The sequence below is a fragment of the Schistocerca serialis genome, chromosome 4 (assembly GCF_023864345.2).
Source record: "Schistocerca serialis cubense isolate TAMUIC-IGC-003099 chromosome 4, iqSchSeri2.2, whole genome shotgun sequence".
NCBI lineage: Eukaryota > Metazoa > Arthropoda > Insecta > Orthoptera > Acrididae > Schistocerca > Schistocerca serialis.
The window spans coordinates 47,511,149-47,533,757 of record NC_064641.1 but is presented as its reverse complement, the minus strand read 5'-3'; the positions used below and the strand labels follow the sequence as shown (position 1 = coordinate 47,533,757).

Sequence of the window (22,609 nt, the reverse complement as noted above, 5' to 3'; positions counted from 1 at the left end):
ACATCAACAGCAACTCAAGCCTGTCCATCTTCCCATGCAAACTCCTGTCCTGGTCTGGCTCCCCACCCCCCTTCCTCCTCACTGACACAAATGGCTCCATCATCACTACCTACAGTCCCCACACCTGCCGCCCTCATCCCAGACTTGATGAAGAGGTTCTTTAGATTTTCACTACGGCTGATGTCACTGACCTGATCCGTGGCACAGATTTTATCTCCCATTTCAGTCTTCTTCCTGACCTTGCACAGTGTCACCTAGTTGACGGCATGTCGGGTCACTCCACCCCCTGCACTTCTCACCCCACTGCTCACCTTACCATTAAACAACTTTCTTACAATGGCCCTTTCACTAATTTCCTTTCTGAATTCCCGTCTCTCACCCACCACCAGTACCACCTGCGAGTTGCACAATGATATGATGCACTACATCATGAGTGCTCCAGGCTCACCGGTTCACTGCTGTGCCTGTTCTCTTCCATAGGGCAACCACAGGTTTGCACAGGCAGATATCTAGACTTCCACTGACAGTAGAATCCTCTGCCCACCCAAAAGCCCTGGATCCTCCACACTTCATTTAGCAATGAAGAAAGATGGGACCTATGTGCTTGTAGTGATTATCGGCAGCTCAGTGTGAGAACAATTCCTGACCATTGTCCTGTCCCAATCTTACACAGCTGTAGTAATGACATAAGAAGGGTAACAAACCTGTACTGTGCACCCTACCTGTAACAACCAGTTTCGAGAGGACTAAGCATGACCTCACCAGTGTGGCCCTTCTGGCACACCCCTACTCTCAACCTCTCTTGCTCTCACCACTGATGTGAATCAGTTCACTATCAGCTTGGTCCTTTGACAGTGCGTCAAGTACATTTGGCAGCCTCGCCATATTCTGGGCTAAGCTATGTGAGATCCAGCACAAATGGGCTGGGTGCAGTCAAGAAATGCTCATCATCAAAGGGATAGTGAAGAACTTCCGCTCTTTTATCATCTCCACTGACCACCACTCTCTTGTGACAGGGTTTTATCAGAAATATGGTGCCAAAATATCACAGTTCCATCAGCAGGAGTACATGGCTCAGTTTTCTACCAATATATACCAAGTAGCTGATGTTGATAACATTTTTGTTGACTATCTCAGGTGCTCCTGCACCTTGAGCCATCTGTTAGATTAAAAAGTCATCACAAAATCCCAGTCCACCAATCCCACACTAGCTCAGTTAAGGCAGAACCTGAATTGTGACATTGCCCTCCAGGTCCTTGGCACAGACGTGCAAATTTAGTGTGATATACTTTCTGACCTCACACATACTGTCAGCTCCAAAGATCCCATCCACACCTCCCCCCCCCCCCCCCCCCCACCCCACCTTCTGTAAACCAGCTTTTGACTGCTTGCATGGCTTGGCACAAGCTGGCATCTGCATGTCCACTGCCCTCATCCAGGAACATTTGTTCTGTCCTGGCATCCAATGGGACTGTTGCACTTGGGCCTGCACCTGTGTGTCATGCCTGTGCACTGAGTGGATTTCCAACATTTACACTGACATCATCTACATCTACATCTAAATCCATACTCAGCAAGCCACCTGACGGTGTGTAGCAGAGGGTACCTTGAGTACCTCTATCGGTTCTCCCTTCTATTCCAGTCTCGTATTGTTCGTGGAAAGAAGGATTGTCGGTATGCCTCTGTGTGGGCTCTAATCTCTCTGATTTTATCCTCATGGTCTCTTCACGAGATATATGTAGGAGGGAGCAATATACTGCTTGACTCCTCGGGGAAGGTATGTTCTTGAAATGTCAACAAAAGCCCGTACCGAGCTACTGAGCGTCTCTCGTGCAGAGTCTTCCACTGGAGTTTATGTATCATCTCCGTAATGCTTTTGCGATTACTAAATGATCCTGTAACGAAGTGCGCTGCTCTCCATTGGATCTTCTCTATCTCTTCTATCAACCCTATCTGGTACGGATCCCACACTGCTGAGCAGTATTCAAGCAGTGGGCGAACAAGCGTACTGTAACCTACTTCCTTTGTTTTCGGATTGCATTTCCTTAGGATTCTTCCAATGAATCTCAGTCTGACATCTGCTTTACCAACGATCAACTTTACATGATCATTCCATTTTAAATCACTCCTAACGCGTACTCCCAGATAATTTATGGAATTAACTGCTTCCAGTTGCTGACCTGCTATATTGTAGCTAAATGATAAGAGATCTTTCTTTCTATGTATTCACAGCACATTACACTTGTCTACACTGAGATTCAATTGCCATTCCCTGCACCATGCATCAATTCGCTGCAGATCCTCCTGCATTTCAGTACAATTTTCCATTGTTACAACCTCTCGATATACCACAGCATCATCCGCAAAAAGCCTCAGTGAACTTCCTATGTCATCCACAAGGCCATTTATGTATATTGTGAATAGCACCGGTCCTACGACACTCCCCTGCGGCACACCTGAAATCACTCTTACTTCGGAAGACTTCTCTCCATTGAGAATGACATGCTGCGTTCTGTTATCTAGCAACTCTTCAATCCAATCACACAATTCAATCATCAGATCCCTGCCATCCCTAGACACTTGTTGCTATCTTCTAACAATAATAAACTAGTTTAGACTCTGACCAGAAGCCATCCCCATCCCAGACACTTTGGCTGAAATGGTTACTGCAGCATTTATCATGCCTGGGTTTTGCATTTTGGCTGCCCCACCACAATTCGCTTCCTATTTATTCAAAACCCTATCTGAGACTTGCACCCTTGTTCATTTTACCACCATCTATCACCCCACACCTAATGGCATGGTGGATTGTTTCTATCATACTTTAAAATCTGCCCTTATCTGCTATGACACAAAATGGTCCACAGCCCTGCCACTTGTCCCGTTAGGTTTGTGGGTGGCCTACAAGCCGACCTGGAAGCATCTGCCACTGACCTGGTTTACATGCAGCCCCTACACCTACCAGGCGACCTTATTGAGCTGCAGACTCTCATGCTACAGCCCATGTCCTTGCTTGTGTCCAGCAGCTTCAACACAGTATGGCCTGGCTCTGACTGATGCCTCCACAGTGCCATGGTGAGGGCAAGACTTTTGTACACCGTGACCTAGTGTTGTACACTCATGTAATGCTACACATAAATGCCCCCACTCTGTCCACAATACTCAGGTTCTCACCTCATTTCACAATTAAATGACAAAACATTTACCACGCATCTCCATGGCACCCCTTCCATTGTGTCCTTCAATAGATTAAAGCCAGCTTACATGCTCACTCTCAACAATGTCCACTGACAGTCCAGGTCTCTGTGTCTGCCACTGATGCCATTGCTGATGCCACTACCGACACCACCCCTTTACCCCGCCCCCGCCAGTGCTGCTGAATCATCAACTGGCACCTGGGACCTCTCTCCCATTTGTTTCTCCTCCTGCTCCTGCCTTTTAGCATGTGGAGCCTGATACTGAGCATGTAGTGCCTGATCTGAACCCACTACCTCACCACTGCCACCAGACAGAGCCTCAGACAATGCTCCTCCAGACCTCCAGACTTGATGCCATGCCCTGCAACCATGCCAGCCAGCTTCTCACAAGGGTGTCTGGAAGATTGCAGCAACAGCAGCATCTGCACTTACTCAGCATGCACTATATCATATGTGGCAGCTGCACATTGTGCATAGCTATATGTGCTCTGCCTGCCCGAGTGCTCACACCCCCAACCCGCACTCAGTGAGACTACACTGTGCTGCATCTCCTCGTCCTGCCCAACACCTCCTCTGCACTCATTGCTCTGCCACGCAGCCCCTTGTTTCCCGAGATGCAGCCCGAGTGATGTCGCACATCAGGCATGCCTTCACCAATGCAGTACAACACGCTGTCCTGCTGCTTGTCTGTCACAAGTTCTAGACTGCTGCCTGCTGCCATACACAGCACACCACCCTCGTTCATCACCGTCGCTACTGCACCACTCTTGCCGCTGGTAGTGGCCTGCTGTTTGCCACCCCCCCTTCCCCCCTCCCCCCACCACAGTCCGCACCACTACACCCTGCTGTCAACTCAGCGGCTGTCAGATGTTGTGCACATCACCTGTCACCCATCCATGCCACCGCTGCCAGTGCTCACTGCCGCAGTGATCTAAGCAAGGGGTTCTTTAGGCTGGTCAGTAATCTTCCCTGGCTGTCTCCTTAGGATTTGCGCAACAAGTGAGTTGTGGTCTACAATGCAGAACTATATGTTTCTGAATGCCCTGATGTGGATAAGACATTTTCTCATCTGCTTTGACTTCCTCAGTTCCATCCAAGTGATATCATAGATGTACTCAGCAGAAAAAAATGCCTCAGATGATTATGGACTCCATGACGCATCTCCATAACAAGGGACAGGAAGCAGTATTCTGCTGGGTATCAGGACACGTCAGAATCCAGTATGATAATAATTCAACCAAGGGAGCTTGTCAGGACACACAGTGGAAACATATGGTGTCTCCTTATGCAATATTTCCTCACTGTTGAGCCAGAAAGTCATAAGCTGTTGTGGGGCAGAGTGTTTCGATGTGTTGGAAAAGCAGCTCCGGTCTGTGAAACCAATTATCTGTCTGTGTTAAGCCTCCTTCTGGTTGCAGAAGCTGGATGAAGTGGCACTGACCTGTCTCCGTTGTCCTCTGACCCATGGCTTCTTGCTCCTGTGAGGACCTGCCAGTTTGTGGAGCACATGGAGTGTTTGTTTCAATACATCACATTCTAACAGACTGTTCTATATTCTAACAAGAGGGCAAGAGTAAATTTAAGTGAGAACCTGCTGTCTATGTTAGTTGATGGTAAGATGAGTGTGGTAAACATATTAAAATTTTGTGAATTTCCAGACTCAAACCTAAACTGTTAGGCTGGAGGTTTTAGAATGTTACAGAGTGACTGTCACATCCTGTTTTTATTTAATAAGCAGGCAGCCACATTTGTTCCTGTGTTCCTTTTCCACTATTTTAAGAACTGATGCATGACAAGCTTTTATAGTATGTTTGTTTTTGTGTGTTTTTTCTACAATTTTTTAGCATTCTTACTCATTTTAATCAAATTTATCTTGTCAGACCTTAGTATCAGCTCTGAAAACATTTATGTCATTTGCTCAAATAAATCTGTCATCATCAAATAAGCCAAAACCAAATGTTGGGTGACACATGAAAACAAGGTAGAGATATTACAAAATTCATCAGGAGTGTTTACTCTCTGGACTACATGACAACTGAATGTAGTAATACACCATTGCATCGCAGCTACAGTAAAAATAGTGGCAGAAGATTCCTGTCTGACTTGTTTATATTGAAAGAGTTTTGTTTCTTTTAATCACATCTACATTATCATGTCCAAGAATTAACTTGGCCACAGACATATTGCTGTCTTTGTATATAGCAGTAAATGCCATCAGTGAAAAACAAAGGCAGAGAGTAGATCTCCTAAAAGAATTTTTATTGTAAAAACACTGGCATTTTTGGTTTTATTGTTGAAAAAATTGTTTAAATGATGGGAAAGTATTGGGAAATCTTACTAATATTTTGAAGCCAAACAAGTGTAAGCAGTCAAGAATGCTGTACAACCAAAGCAATTACATTGCATATTTTCATTAAAAAAAGATTTAGAAACTCTCATCCAAAAATTTTATTGTTTTTAAGGATAAGTTGACAATAGTACCCAACAGTTATTTATGTGTAAAAAAATCTGTTTTCACAAGAAGTTAAATCTCTATTCATCAACAGAAAACACATGTTATATCAACAAGTCAGTGATAAAAAATATATGTATATGTATATGCTCACATTTGTTATTTATAAAAATATGTTAAGTCTTGATTTTTTCACATAATATCACAACACTGCAGCAAGCAGAGAGTATGTATACAAAGAAATTGTCTGTGAACGATAGAACACTTCTATCCTTAGTCTCACTTTTGAGAAGTTGGTCTATTACCACTGCAGGCTTCTTACTCAACCCTGTAAGATGTGTCACATTGAGTGCAAGACTAATTGGTCCTGCCAAGGTGTATGTATTATACTCTGGTAACATCTTGTGCAATTTTTGTGATGTCCTTGCAATCCTCTTCTGTGGCATCATACTCTGGAAGAGATGAATAAGGAACTAAATTCTGAATGTAGTTAGGAAAATATCAAATGTAGAATCATACTAATACACTACAAAATCTAGGAATAGTTTACATGAAAGCCTTCTACAGATTAATATCTTAATTTTTCTTTTATATAATGTGCAATTTAGAGCAAAATAATAATTTATGTTATTAACTAAATTTCAGTGCAACATCGTATCATCAAAGTTTCCAGACACTGAGACACTGCAAACACTAACGAACATTACTTCTTTCAGCAAATAATGTGGTGTGTGTGTGTGTGTGTGTGTGTGTGTGTGTGTGTGTGTGTGTGTGAGTGAGTGAGAGAGAGAGAGAGAGAGAGAGAGAGAAGAGAGAGAGAGAGACCTTCAGCATACTGGACAAGGGAGACCTTGTCAGTGCAGGTGCACCGTTTCCCAGTCACCAGGCTGCCTGTGTCATGTCCCCAAGCAAACCCAATCCAACCTCTGCAACATCTGAGTCCATCCCTATACAACTCCCAAGCCCAATCCCTTGCCACAGTGATCATGTCCCTGTAAAAGACCCAAGTGGAAGACCCTGCCCAGTCCATCCACCCAGCATTTCTTATTTCAGTCCAGTCACAGGCTTATCATACCGAATTAGAGTTTGGGCCATATGTGAAAGCAGTAGTGACATGTACCAGCTCTACTGCAATCACTGCACAGCTTTTTATATTGGTATGACCACCAACGAGCTGTCCACCAGGATGAATGAACACCATTTTTATTTTTTTTTATTTTATTTATTTATTTATTTATTTTTTTTTTTTTTAGTGTGGCCAAGAGCAAAGTAGATCACCATGTGGCACAACATGCAGCTGTACATGACAAGCTTAACTTCAGTGGCTGCTTTACAACCTGGGCCAACTGGATCATTCCATCCACCACCAGCTTTTCTGGACAAAGCAGATGGGAAATATCCGTAACACAGATTCTCCTCTCCAGAAATTATCCCGGCCTCACCCTAAGGCAACCTTCTATGCATACCCCATCCACCCAAGGAGTTTCTGCTCCCTCTTTCCTATCACCTCCTTCCAATTCATGCCCCCTCACCCTCATTGTGCATTGCTCTCTCTGGCCAAGCAGTTCCAGGTGCTCCACTCCAGAGCCGCATTGCTGCTACGGTTGCAGGTTCGAATCCTGCCTCGGGCATGGATGTGTGTGATGTCCTTAGGTTAGTTAGGTTCAAGTAGTTCTAAGTCTATGGGACCGATGACCTCAGATGTAAAGTCCCATAATGCGTGATGTCCTTAGGTTAGTTAGGTTCAAGTAGTTCTAAGTCTACGGGACCGATGACCTCAGATTTTAAGTCCCATAGTGCTTAGAGCCATTTTTTGCATTGCTATCTGCCAATGCACCCACCAGTCTTTTTTCTCTCTGCTCCTCTCCTTTTCTCAGCTTCTCGCAGCCTCGTAGCAGCTTTGACCTACCATCTTCTAGTCACTGCACAGTGCACCAGATAGCGCTCTTCTCTCCTGCATCCATACCCAACCATCCGGTCTGCTTCCCTGCACCAGTCCAGGTTGTTGCTTTCGTTGTTCAATGCAACAGTTGCTACCTGCCCAGAGCTGTCAAAGTTAGAAGTCATGTGTACATGAGGTGTGCCTGCTTATGTGAATGTGTGCATTTTACTTCCTTTTCTGAAGAAAGGCTTTGGTCGAAAGCTACGTGTAACAGTCTTTTTGCTGTGGCTGTCTGCAGCTCAGTGCTGCATCTTTATGGTATCAATCTCTCCTTTACATAACTGCTAATATTCCAAACTAGACTTTCCATTGTTTAGTACTGAAAGAAACTTTGATAGACAGGGACCACTTGTGTGATGAAATGAAACAAACATATTATTTCACTACTGTAATAAGTGAACACACAAATTTACAAAGAGTGAAGGAATCAATCATAAGGAAAAAAAATAGTTAAATATGTGTGTGTGTGCATGGGGGTGGGTTGTGGGCACATGTGTGTGCGTGTGTGTGTGTGTGTGTGTGTGTGTGTGTGTGTGTGTGTGTGTGTGGGTGGGTGTGGGTGTGTGTATGTGTGGGTGTATGTGTACGTGCGCGCTTGCGCCTTTTCTCAGCAGGGGACCATAAAATGAAACAACAGAGATACACAGTAAATGTTCAGTGTAGCTGACAGGGATCACCATTTGCAGGTTGGCTCTTATCTTCTTCCAATTAAGACATTTGCAATTAAAAGGTTGTTCTTAAAATAGATCAAATGCTTTTGAAACTTCCTGGCAGATTAAAACTGTGTGCCCGACCGAGACTCGAACTCAGAACCTTTGCCTTTCACGGGCAAGTGCTCTACCATCTGAGCTACCGAAGCACGACTCACGCCCGGTCCTCACAGCTTTACTTCTGCCAGTACCTCGTCTCCTACCTTCAAAACTATACAGAAGCTCTCCTGCGAACCTTGCAGAACTAGCACTCCTGAAAGAAAGGATATTGCAGAGACATGGCTTAGCCACAGCCTAAGGAATGTTTCCAGAATGAGATTTTCACACTGCAGTGGAGTGTGCGCTGATATGAAACTTCCTGGCAGATCAGGCTGTGCCTAAGCCATGTCTCCGCAATATCCTTTCTTTCAGGGGTGCTAGTTCTGCAAGGTTCACAGGAGAGCTTCTGTAATGTTTGGAAGGTAGGAGACGAGGTACTGGCAGAAGTAAAGCTGTGAGTACCGGGCGTGAGTCATGGTTTGGTAGCTCAGATGGTAGAGCACTTGCCTGCGAAAGGCAAAGGTCCCGAGTTTGAGTCTCGGTCGGGCACATAGTTTTAATCTGCCAGGAAGTTTCATATCAGTGCGCACTCTGCTGCAGAATGAAAATCTCGTTCTGGAAACATCTCTCAGGCTGTGGCTAAGCCATGTCCCCGCAATATCCTTATATCCTTTCTTTCAGGAGTGCTAATTCTGCAAGGTTCGCAGGAGAGCTTCTGTAAAGTTTGGAAGGTAGGAGACGAGGTACTGGCAGAAGTAAAGCTGTGAGTACCGGGCATTAGTCGTGCTTTGGTAGCTCAGATGGTAGAGCACTTGCCCGCGAAAGGCAAAGGTCCCGAGTTTGAGTCTCGGTCGGGCACACAGTTTTAATCTGCCAGGAAGTTTCATATCAGCACACACTCCGCTGCAGAGTGAAAATCTCATTCTCAAATGCTTTTGTTTGACAGTGTCAGATTTCAATGAACTACACTGTCCTATCATATCTCACTTTTCTGGTTTTGCTGTTTCTCACTCCACCATAACATGATTAACTGTCTACCAAGATATACTCAATCCAGTCACTCATACTCAATACCCAAGAGGAACATATATTCCTAAATAGGTGCAACATGGTACTAAATCAAATGTATCAAAGAAAGGGTATAATTTATACAATATTTGAATAGGATTAGAAGAGACACATGAAGTGAAAAGTGAAAATTTACTACTAACAAATCTACCAACTTCCTTGTTATAAAGCTATAAAGAAGGTAAAATAATCCTTTGTTGCTGAAAAAAAAATGAAAATAACTTTTTCAGTTTCAATTGTCTTGATGTCATTGTGATGAACTGAGATTTTTATACGTATACATTGTAGCATGCTACTATAACCTTTTAAATACATTTATCTACCAGGGCTGACTGTCATACAAGAGGGGGGGGGGGGGGGGGGAGTTTGTAACTCAGACACTGAAATGACACTTAGTTGTGTTAAGTTTTACAATTTCAATTCTTTATCATTTTGCAGAAAAAAGCTATAAGTTTAGTAATGACTCTTTCACCCACCACAGAATCTGCATTATATTGAACATTTCTGGCAGATAAAAACGGTGTGCCAGTCCAGGATTTAACTGGGAACCTTGCCTTTCCTGACTGAGTTATCTAGGTAAAAGTCACAAACAACACTAACAGCTTTACTGCCACCAGCTCCTCTCCTGTCTTTCAAATTTTGCAGATGTTCTCCTACATACCTTTTGGACTAATACTCCTGGAAGAAAGGATACTGTAGATAAATGACTTAATCATAGCCTAGGGAATTGTTTCGAGAATGAATCTTTTACTTGGCAGTGATATGCAGGAGAACTTCTGTGATGTTGGGAGGTAGGAGAGAGGTACTGGCAGAAGTGAATCTGAGAGGGCAGGTCTGAGTCATGCCTGGATAGTTCAGTTAGAAAGAACAAGTCCCTGTTCGAGTCCTGGTGTGAGTCCTGGTCCAGTATGTAAATCTGCCAGGAAGTTTGAAAACAGTGTACACTCCACTGCAGAGTGAAAGATTCATTATGAAAAGAATTCCCTAGCTATGTCTAGCCATTTACCTGCAACACCCTTTCTTCCAGGAGTGCTAGTCTGATAAGTAAGCAAGTAAACTTCAATAAAATCTGGAAAGTAAGACAGCTACTAGTGGAAGTAGAGCTGTGAGGGTGAGTACTGAGTCATCCCTGCATAATTTCAATATTTGCCACCGTCTGCTAAAACATTTAAAATTAATTGTGTACCTGTGGTCAAAGAGGATAAAGAACTAGAAGCTTCTGCAATGCCTTCAAAATCATAGCAACATGTGTGGTCCAAATTGTCAGAGAGTATTTTCATATCAGTTTCTCTTTTGTGTTTTTCTATTATATTTTTTAATATTTCTTCAGAATTCTGTTGAATCTCTGAAAATTCTGCAAAAAGAAAATGAAATTTGAGAGGATAGCATATTATTTTGTATTGAAGAAATGGTATTTGTACTCCATAACATATATTTGTTTCAGCATTATTGTAATAATGTTACTCTCTCTCGCTCTCTCTCCTCTCTCTCTCTCTCTCTGTCTCTCTCTCTCTCACACACACACACACACACACACACACACACAGCTAATGTTTCTTCTCAGCATTGCTGCCTGATTAAAGTGAGGTGTGGATGATATAGACGTGTAAAAGATGTGGTTTTAGAGGAGAGGAAGAAATGGCAGGGAAAGGGTTTAGGAAGAGTCATATATTGTGAAAGAATTATGGATATTCTGGGGGCAGGGTAGGGGCTGGTGTGTGAAACATTGTGGGAATAGTATACAGGGATAGTGAAGCAATTGAAGTAAGAAAACAAAATAAGGAAAGGGTGATATATATGAACACAATGCAGTAAAAAGTAATAAGAAGGGTGTGAGGCTGGTGTGAGGGCAAGGGGGTGAAATAACAAGGAAATGGGACAGGGAGCAGGGTTGGGTAGAGGGCAGGGAATGATGGAGACAGGTGGCAGATGAGTCACAGCAACAGAGGGTATGTTGCAGGTATAGTTTTTATTTTCACAAGTTGCAGATGGTGTAGGTTGTTAAGAACCAGAGCAATTTGCTTTGCAAGTAGATGATGTTAGTTGCTCCTCCACCACAGTTTAGTGATGGTAATACATCTGGCTATATTATTGGTTTGTGGCCATATTGATGTAACCAAGTGAACCTAGTGCTTTAAAGTTCATAGGTATTGTGGCTGCTTGTGCACATTGCCCTAACTCCAATGCCATAGGCAATGCTAGCACAAGGGCTGGAATACGAGCGGTGTATTGATGCTTGGCACAGGTCTTTCAGCTGTCTTCCCCAGGATATGACAGTTTGGACTGGGAGCTTAAAGCTGGGTAGGCATATAGATGGCTATGAATGTTATGTATGTTGTGTGGATGATAGAATATTGCTTTGAAAGATGTAGGAAGGATAATGGGGAGGATATGTTCATTTAAAGGGATAGTCAGACAATGTAATTCAGTTTCCCAGTCCTTGGTGGATAGTGGTGATGAAGAAGGGGCTATTTTGTGGTTGGTCAGCAGGTGTACAGTGAATATGGAATGAACATATGGATATGATATGGGATAATCTCTTTTCGGACAAGATGAGAAGAGTAATGTCAATATGCAAAGGCCTTTGTAAAACTTTCAGCATACTAGGAGGATGACCCTTTGTTACTGCAGTTAGTGCATCTGTGGGTGACTGGTCTATATTTTTTAGTGCTTAATAGTTGGTAGCTGCTGAAATACAGGCAATTTTTTGAATTTATTTGCAACATACTCCATTGCAGTATTTGTAATACTACATGTACATGTGTGTGTGTGTGTGTGTGTGTGTGTGTGTGTGTGTGTGTGTGTGTGTGTGTGTGTGTGTGTGTGTTTGTGTTGAGTGTAGTGTGACGTTCGTGTTGTATGATGATGATGATGATGATGATGGTGATGATGAGAGAAGGTAGAGGGTGAAACCCAGTGCTTGCACATAGCCTACTCTTCGTGAATAGCACCAAGGAGGCCACTGATCTTAACTTCACCATTCGAAGGACAGATCATCATCAGCAGTGTCACATACCCTCACTTCATGAGACACTGTGGAGAGGTTTGGTATTTAAACTAGGACATTGGTACAAAGTCTGATGTTCAGGAGCCTTACACCACCACCTCTCCTTGCCTTGCCAGCCAAATGCTGATGATGAAAAATTTTTACACCACCAGGATTCAAACTGTCATAGCCCCAGGTCAAGCACCACTGCACAAGTGTGTATTAGTGACCTTGGTCACAGAGGTAGGTTACAAGCATTGCTTGTGACTGGCTTTAGTGTGAGTGTAGGTTCTTATGTACTCATCACTGATATGGGTGTCCATGTCTAGGAAGCTCACTGACCTGATGGGAGAAGGTGAACGATGAGAGAAAATGTGTTAATGAGGGTCTGTTGTCCTTAATCTGGGACTAGATCATCATCAGTAAATCTGAATAAGGTACAGGATTTAGAACTATGAGTAGCTAGTAAAGATTCCCCTAGACGGCCTTTGGGTGGAATGGCGTAGGAAGTCGCAGTCTTGAGTGCGCAATGCAGTGCAGTAGATGTGACTGTAAGTGATGCCTTTAAACAAGTTGAAGTTGTGGGTAAGCCATGGTTACAAGGGAGGAGGAGATAAGTTTAAAATCAGCTGAATAAGTTAGAGTTGGACTGTGACATGAATGGGGATGTTAGTATAAATTTAATTTTTGTATACATTTAATTTCTTAGAATTAAGGAATAGATTATTAGAGCACAGCATAAGTTTGTTAACTTTGCAGATAAAACCATATTTTTTTAGAAAACTAATTATATGCATTGGCTACAAAAAAAGTCTGACACTTCTGTAGAATAGAAATTACATGTGACATTTAAAAATCTTAGAGGTTTTGTACATACTGTGCATTTCCACTGATTCTGTAGGCCCAATCTTGTCAACATATATTTTCAATTCTTTCATGCTACAGGAGACTGTGTCGTCTTTCCCTCCTCCTTCATCAGCGTGAAATATCACATTTTCTTGAACATCATTCTTTACTTCAGTTGTTTCATGGGTACTGCATTGATATTTGTATCCAATGAACATTGCACCAAGCACTGCAAATCAAATTTATTACACTACGTTTATTAAAAACAGATCTGAAATAAAAACAAAAGCAGTAGTTTGATCAGATACATGTATGAACAAGTCAGAAAGGTGACTAGGGATTGAAATGTACCAGGTAGTGAGGGGTTGCTTTTTTTCATATAGTTGCTCTCACAATATACTAAAAAGTGTTTAAAGCCCTACATGTATACATTTTGTTGTTGTAAGAGCATGTGAGGGAATTTGCTGGAACAGAAATCATTTCTTACCACAGTTCATCAGTTTCGTTGATACACCATTAATTCATGTATTCTGTTTTAGTCAGATTATCTTTTTGCTTCTGTCCATTGTCTTCTTGAAGGGTTATGCTTTTTCTCATTTCATATTATTCATATACATATCATTTTCCACCAATCCTATCATGAAAGGGGCCTTTGCATATGTGGGTTGTATCAAACTATACATTCATGAACTGCTCATGGGTACTCAGATAGGTGGTGTCATGCAGATGGCAAGGCTAAGTTGATGTGGAGATAAACAAACATCTCCCATTTCTTGACTGCTGGTTAAATGGAGACCAAATGGTGTGCTATGATATAACATTTATTGAAAGCCAATGAAATGAGATTTGTCCTTGCACATCTTCAGCTGTCATAAGTCCATCTGAACAGACCTCTAAAAGCTCAAGGGTACCAACTGATCGCCGTGTCTTCCTCAGCCAACAGGTGTCACTGGATGCAGATATAGGGGGGCATATGGTCAGCACACTGCTCTCCTGGCTGCTGTCAGTTTTTGTGACCAGGGCTGCTAATTTCCAGTCAAGTAGCTCCTCAATTGGTCTCACAAGGGCTGAGTGCATCATGCTTGCTGACATCACTCAGCAAACCCAAATGACCATGCTAGACAAGCGTGACAGCACTTAACTTTGGTGATCTGACAGGAAGCGGTTTTATCACTGCTGCAAGGCCACCAGCCTCCAGCTGTCACTACCCATTGCAATACGAAGGTGTCCTAAGTACACGAGTATACAGGGCACATGGAATTTCCAGTCAAGAAAGTATACTAAAGAAGTTTAACTACTTACAGTCAGTTATCCAGAACAATGGCTACTACAACTGCTAGATCTGGTGTGTCTTGAAACTGAAGGAGACTATGCCTAATGTTGCAGTAGAGGAAAAAGAAAAAAACATGTAGCATGGGTGTTCATACCTTACATTAGAAACATATCCACTAAAATTGGAATAATTCTCTGCAGAGACAATGTCAAATATGTGTTCTGTCCACTGCAAAAGAACATAGCCTTAGGGAGCTCTATGGAAGATGAACTGAGCCTCTGAAACTGGGAATGTGCTGCATCCCATGTCAGTGTGGGGAAATGTACATAGGTCAGACAACACAGACTGCACAGGTGCCACAACAATAGGCAACAGCCAAAAAAGTCAGCTTTTGCGGATTGCTGCCTCTCCACAGGACGTAGAATGAATTATGATGGGACCAAGGTGGGCAACAGGCCAATGCTGTCTAGAACTGCATCCTAATAAAATACCATGATGCATGCCTCCTCTGTTTAAGCAGTGCCTTAAAACACAATGAGACAGCAGCTGAGGACCATGTTTCATGCCCTCAGATTGTTCTTCCAGCCACACCAGGCTGCTGGGGCTGCAGATATATAAGAAGGTATCCACATGAAGACATTTAGTCATCAGCACCATGTGAAGATGGCATACTCATGACTGCCATGTTGGGAAGCCTGAAATTATGCGTCAAGTGACAGGTGGACTACTTTTGTAAAGTAAATACTATACTACAAATTATGACTAGAGCTAATTTACTCACACTGACATTCATGAGGATTAAGGTAAAACTGTCTCAATCTGTAGTGCTCAGTTTGAAGGGGTAAGTCCTTACTTTCTTCTGATCTTAAACTGACTTAGACAGTTAATTATAGGGGGACTTACATGGTGCAGGTTTGCGATTTTTGCACTAACAAACATTATCAGAAGTGAAAAACTGATGAATGACAGAAATAATCATCATAGAAGTCTTACAGATTTCTTTTTACATCTAGATGAGCATGATCTTGCTGAAATTAGGCCACAATAGTTGATGCCTTCAAAGTAATATTGAACGACTACCTATGTTATAGCAGGAATTCACCTTTAATTTTCAACATGAAAAGACCCTCTTTTTTAAAACAAAGGAGCCACTGCAAAGGTTTGTTGATAGAGGGTAATGGAAATGACCAACTGACTGAGAGCTGAAGTGCATCAAATCATCAGCAGCAATTTAGTGGGGCATTTTTACTAAAGAAAAGAGGCTGTGATAATGACAAATGATCAATTTTTGTCTTAAAGACAATCTCAGAGCTCTAGATAAGCAATTTTCTGTGGATGTCTATTTATTACTGGAGATATAGTATCGTTTTGTGTTGTTTTACTGAGCACTTGTTTACTTATTTGTACATTAGAATCTTTGTTTTACACATATTGCACACCAGATGTTGAAGAAAACTTACATCTTAGCATGTTGTTTTGATTATAATTTATGCTGTAACATACACTGTCTTATTCGTTTTTAAGTTATGTTCCCTTACGGCTTCCCCATCCACATCTGTACTTTGGTGGAGGATACTTCTTGGTATCTTTCCCCTTTCTTGTTCCATTCATGAATGTCTTGCTGGAAGAGCACCTGTTGGTTAAATGCCTTATGAGCTCAAATGTTTTTCCAATTTTAATGTCATATTGATTTTGTGAAATGTGTGTAGGTGGAAGAAATATGTTGACTGATTCTTCTTGGGACATACGAATTTAAAATTCCAGCAGTAAATATCCTTGTGACACACAACATCCCTCCTGTAGCATGTACCATTGGAATGTGAACAGTTGGTCAAGTAAGGCCTTTCTAAGTTACTTTTTCATGAGTCAGTTACATTTCCTTAGGATTACTCCAATCGATCTCAGCCTCTGTTTTTGTGTATTCATTCCCCTGGACATATTTGTTGCTATATTATGGTTGTTTCTCTCACTTCAACATGCAAATCACCCCCACATTCTGAAAACTAGTATAGCTTGTAATTAACCTTTATGTCAAATGATATGCTTCTGCATGCTGAGTGGTTTCATTGTAGACTATGGCTTACTGTTTAGTTAATTTCCTCATTGAAAAATACATGGCATTGGGGAAGAGAGAGTGAGAGGTGAGGGCATTGGAGAATGATATGAAAAGAAGAAAGGTTTTGTGATAAAGACTTGGTATTCTGAGTCCAAGAACACTAAGAGCAATCAAACAAATACCAGCAGAGTAACACCACAGAATAAAACAGATTAAGAAGTGATTCCAAGTCCCCTAGAAAAGATAGATTGAAGTTGTTTAGTAAGAGCAAGAAAGTGTGTAGAAAATAATGAATTAACCGTAGGAGAAACAAGACTAAAACCCTTTAGGCTGCAGTCAAAATGTTGAGCACTATACACTTCTTCCTTAGATTTCTAGAATAAAGTTAGTGGAGCTTTTGTAGAGTTTAACAACAGTATGCCATTCACTGCTAAATTAATACTCAGTGCTAATCCAAGAGATATCTCCAAGTTACATAATTATGAGAACAATACACAAAACATTGAAGTCTGGGTTTGAGTTCTATTTTGATACACAGTTTTCATTTTTTTGCAAGCAAACACTTTACTAAGAGTGAAAGAAGTTGTTTGAGAAATTTCTCGATTTCTAAAATCAAATTTGTAATTATAATTCCTGGTCTGCATTTTTTAAATAAATTATCTTCTTATTTAATAAAAACAATCTTACCAAAGAACAAGACGGCTGCTGATAGCAACACAATCAGAATCCATATACCAAGAGAAAATGTGTGCCTCTCTTGTAGAAATCCATGCCTTACGCCTTCTGCATCATCAGGGCAAACACACTTGTAACTAAGTTTTGAGTGTTGATAGAGACATTTTCCACTTTCGGGATTATTACAAATGTCAGCTCCTGGTTTCAAAGTAGTACTTTCACTACCACACCTAGTAACAGAGATAAAACAATGTTTGTCCAAAATATGAAAATGACATCCAAAGGAGGAGTTTGTGCTACAAAAAGCAAATTATAATGATATATCCATATAAATAATCTGACCACCTTTATCTTTGTTACATTTGAATTTGCTAAAGTACGATGATCTATGTGTATGTACTGAACTTTCAACTAAACACTTCTTTTTCTAATAAAAATTTCAGATGCAGTCCACATGTACTTCTCCAACACTGTAATTAGCTCTGTGTCACTCATATCCAGACTCCAGAAATAGCCTAAAAAATTTTAAAGCAAAATATTAAGAGCATGTTCTTCTGATATAGCAACTGTTTTCAGCCATATATTTAATGCATCACTTTCATGATTTATTTTTCCAGATAGGCTAAATTTTGCTATTGTTAGACCTCTCTTTAAGAAAGGTTCTAGGACAGATAATAATAGCTTCTGATCCCTTTCACTATTAAGTGCCTTCTCAAAAGTGTTGTAAAAGATAATATTAAAAAATGGTTGAACAAACATGCAAATGTAATATTTTGAGGCAGTCACAATTCAATGACAAGGTTTCACCTACCCACTTTTTATGAACTGTCTAAGGCCTTCAGTTGTACAGATCACAGGATCCTACATCCACATCTATATCCACATCCTGCAAACGACTGTGAAGTGCATGGCAGAGGCTACATCTCATTACACTTGTTATTAGGGCTTATCCCAATTCCACTCACATATTGGCTGTGGAAAGAATGATTGCCCAAATGTCTCACTGCACACTGTAATTAATCTAATCTTGTCTTGACGGTCTGTATGGGAGTGATACATAAGTGTTTATAGTATATTCCTAGATCTGTCACTTGAGGGGAGCTTGAACACCCTATGTCAACAATGTTAAATTGATACTTGGCTTCTCTACATTTCAGAAATCACTGCAGCATCTAATACAAGATATAATCATACAAACAGTCAACAGATGTCATTACAATCATGTTTTACATGGAAGACGGCATTCCAATCAATGTACAACTACACCAGCAATGACTTCAGGGCACCTGTCAAGTGGGGGTAGTGCCTGCAGGATAGGCCCACATCCGCAATTGCTGTGTACACAGTCACAGATGGTGCAGTATGGTGCAGAGAAGATGCCTACAGACCCTCTGCTGTGGAGGGCCACAGAAAGAATGGAAGCAGGAGAGTCACAAACTGTTGTGGCCTGATGGCTTAATGTGAACTGTTCTGTTGTTTCTCGGATGAGGCGACAGTGTATAGAGACCAGAACTGTATCCCAGAGACCAGGAAGGGTCGACCACTTGTGACATCAGAAAGAGTGGACCATTATTTGCCAGCAAGGGCATGATGATACCGCCTTAGTACTGCATTGCAACTGGCATCTGACCTCACAGCATTCCCTGGATGTGTTATAATGAGGCAAACGGTGCACAGAAGGCTTCAGCGGAGTGGCTTTTATTGTTGGAGACCTGCTGTCTCTTGACCTCTGTAATGTCTTCAGAGAAGGGAAAGTGTAGAGCAGAGCTGTCTACATGCTACTTGGACAGTCGAATGGTGGGCCAATGTTGCTTTCACAAATGAGTCCCGATTTGGTCTGGAAGCGATTCTCGACAAATTCACACTGAATGGCAGGTGTAACACAGTTTTGGGACCCAAACATTATGGAAAGAGACTGTTATCAAGGAGGATCTCTAATGGTGTGGGCAGGGATTATGCTGAATAACCATTCATGAAAATTGTACAGGTGAATCAGCAAGATTTAACTGCTGTCAGGTACCATGAGGAGATCTTGGGATCTCATGCACAGTTGCTGTGAGGTGCTGCGAACCCAGCCTTCATATTGATGAATAATAATGCTTGACCTCATAGAGCACAGGTGTGTGTGTTTTTAGATATTGCACACATGGTGTGGCCTGCTCACTCTCCCAAATTGAATCCCAATTAGCATGTCTGAGATGCACTAGGGAGACAGGCAACAACCCTCCAAGACTTGTGAACAGTTCAGCAGGAAGAATGTGCATTATTGCCTCAACATTAAATTGACGACATCATTCACAGCACAGGCCTGTATTGGTGCCAGAGGTGGTCCCACCCCATACTGAGCACATTAACCAGTTGACAGAATCTGTGTGCAAATCTTTTAAGTTGGGAAAAAATTAAGAACAGTTTTGTCTACTGTTATGCATGCAGTTGATAACATTCCACGTTCTTTACATTGTTTCTACTTTACTATCTCCTTTTACACTGCTTTGTGGTAAAATAAATACAACCTTGCAAAATTTCTGTTTGTTGCTTTAATTTTGGACATCAGTGGATATAGTTAAAATTTTTTATAATTTTTGCACTCTCTCCAAAATAGTTTTAATTATATTTGGCGTTATGTTTTTATTTTAGTTTGGGAGACTCAGTACATCCATGCGTCAGCTTCATGAAAATTTGAATATTCTACTCAAGTTCTTTCTAAAATTTAGTGAATAATGCAACTAAAAGCTTAATTTTCAGAAACAGCTTCTAAAATCTGAAATGACTAAAAATTATTGAATATATGTTGTATTTCTTTGTTTGTACTATCTCAGAAGCACCCTGTTCAGTATTGTGTATCACCCTTTTGACCATTTTCCATGGATATCATTTTTTTCTAACTTGTATTGTCTAGTACAGCAGTGCAGGTCTCCCGCATCATTCCCCTACACTCTGTCAACGGGTGTGGGACATGATGATCATCATCATATTCCCTAGTGATCATTTCTGCTGTACACTGTGCTTCATGAATGTGAACTGTGTATTTGTTAAATTTCTCTGGTGCTGTTTTCTCCAGGAATAATTTCTCATATGCTGTCTCTCTAAGACACTTGAATAACAAACACCCATTTCACTCATGGCTCGACTCAAAATTTCAGTATCTGCAGAGCCCTCCATTTCACCACTTGTTGCTTTATAGTTACTGTCACAGATATGAACTACTTGTTTCAATCATTTACATTCATAACAATGTTTTTTTCAGAATCTGAAAGTCAACCACCTTCAGGTGTCCACACTGGTCATCATAGCAATAGAATTCTTGGAACTTGTACGTACTACATGGATTTATATTATGAAAAACTACTATACTGTTTTCAACAGTGCTATCAATACACACAAAATAATTTTGCTGTCATAATACTGCAATCCACAGCCTTCTGCATAAAAAATTACATTTTTTTAAAATCTTGAAGCTATGCTTCAAAAATTTTCTGAATAGTAAGTTTATAAGTAGTTATATAACAATTTCTTAAGGAAATTGCAAATTTTATAACGGGATAAAAATGTAAAAAACAAATTATGTTCTAACTCCCCTTGAAGTTGGTTTTAGAAACTGTCAAAGTAGGTTTTCATTTGATAGTGTCTGCCTTCAAGCATCCGCCAGTTGAGTTCTTTCAGCATCTCCATGACAAGGTCTCCATTAGTCTTATTTGGTGTGTGTCCAACACACAATATTCTAGGATGGGCTGCACAAGTGTTTTGTATGCAGTCTCTTTTGTAGACTATTTGCATTTCCCTAGTATTCTTTAGATGAACCAGTCTGCCACTTGCTGTACCTACAACTGCTACTATGTGATCATTTGATTTCATATCCCTACGAATTATTACACACAGGTATTTGTGTGAGTTGACTGGTTGCAGATGTGTCTCACTGATATTATAGTCATATGCTACATTTTTTGTTTTGTGAGGTGCACAATTTTACATTTCTGAACATTTGAAGCAAGTTGCCAGTCTTTGCACCATTTGAAATTGTGCACTTTGAAATCTTATCAAGGTATGTGCAACTTCTTTCAGGCACTACTTCATTATAGATAACTGTGTCATCTGCAGAAAATCTGAGGTTACTATTAATATTATCCAAAAAGTCATTAATATACAATTTTTTTGGAATAATGCGTTACTGGTTCACTTCATATTTAACATAGGAAACAAAGAGTCTCACTAGATAGCTCTAAGAATGAATCTTGGGTTCAGTTCAGTACATGAATGGGTGATTGTTAAAAGATACATTAGTCACTTTTTTTATAGTTTTAAGAAAACCAAAATAAACTTATTTTCTAGTGTGTTATTAAATAGTGCTTAGGCATATCTTTTAACTCCCCTTAAAATTTGAAGCATGGTTTTGCTTCAGGCAAATCAGATTTTTATTAAACAGTGAGTAATATCTGTTAGTGCATATTACAAACACAAATCTTTAATAGTTGATGAATATTATTACATTACAACAACTTGTATTTCTGAATCTTATTCATTATCATTGTGAGAAACAGAAGCTACTGGCCACTGTAAAAGTAGATCATAAAAGCCTTTGTGTTTTTCTACAATATATGGCATAACTTTCTTTAAGTCTTTAAGTCTTCAATTGTGCAATTTTTGATGGGTATTTTTCCTTGCAGATAAGCTTCTTTACTAAGTAAAGATACTTCATTAGTTTTCTTGAGGATAAAAGTATTCAGACTTTGAAAACCATCTCATCTTATGTACTCAGTTGTTTTCACAATACCTTTATGCTCATGAGAGTATTCAAAATAATGATATTTTGAAATACTACATTGTGCTATTTCATTTCTTGAAAGTGTCTTGTTTGAAGAGGGATTGATGACTTTTTATAATAAATGTACCATCAAGTAGAATATTCAGTGATGTGTGTGCCTCAACCAGCATAACTGTCCTTGGATGTTTTTTCTCAGCATTAGCTATAAGCTTTCAAACTTCACGTGGAGTAGAGATACCATCACATTTCCCAATTGGATATTTTATTACACTGAATTTTCAGTCTGATGGGTTGTATAAATGTCCACATAAAGGGAAAAATCTATTTGATGGCTCTGAGCACTATGGGACTTAACATCTGTGGTCATCAGTTCCCTAGAACTTAGAACTACTTAAACCTAACTAACCTAAGGACATCACACACATCCATGCCCGAGGCAGGATTCGAACCTGCGACCATAGCGGTCGCACGGTTCCAGACTGAAGCGCCTAGAACCGCTCGGCCACCACGGCCGGCATCTATTTGATCATTTTAAACTTGCACATATTGGTTAGAGCAAGACAAACTCTTGACAATGTATGATTCTTGTTTTGCGTGGGACAC

At 40.8% G+C, this 22,609-nt stretch overlaps 1 protein-coding gene across 1 annotated transcript in view; it reads right to left on the bottom strand.

Moving 5' to 3' along the window:
- Positions 1–5,733: 5,733 nt before the first annotated feature.
- LOC126474219 (neural-cadherin-like) overlaps positions 5,734–22,609 on the bottom strand; it is a 105,110-nt gene continuing 88,234 nt past the window's right edge. Inside the window, exons 13-16 of the mRNA XM_050101683.1 lie at positions 17,257–17,474; positions 13,272–13,469; positions 10,595–10,762; positions 5,734–6,101 (exon numbers count right to left, since the gene is read on the bottom strand). Coding sequence (XP_049957640.1) covers positions 6,034–6,101; positions 10,595–10,762; positions 13,272–13,469; positions 17,257–17,474 — 652 coding nt within the window. The 3' untranslated portion in view covers positions 5,734–6,033. The remainder of the gene's footprint in view (positions 6,102–10,594; positions 10,763–13,271; positions 13,470–17,256; positions 17,475–22,609) is intronic.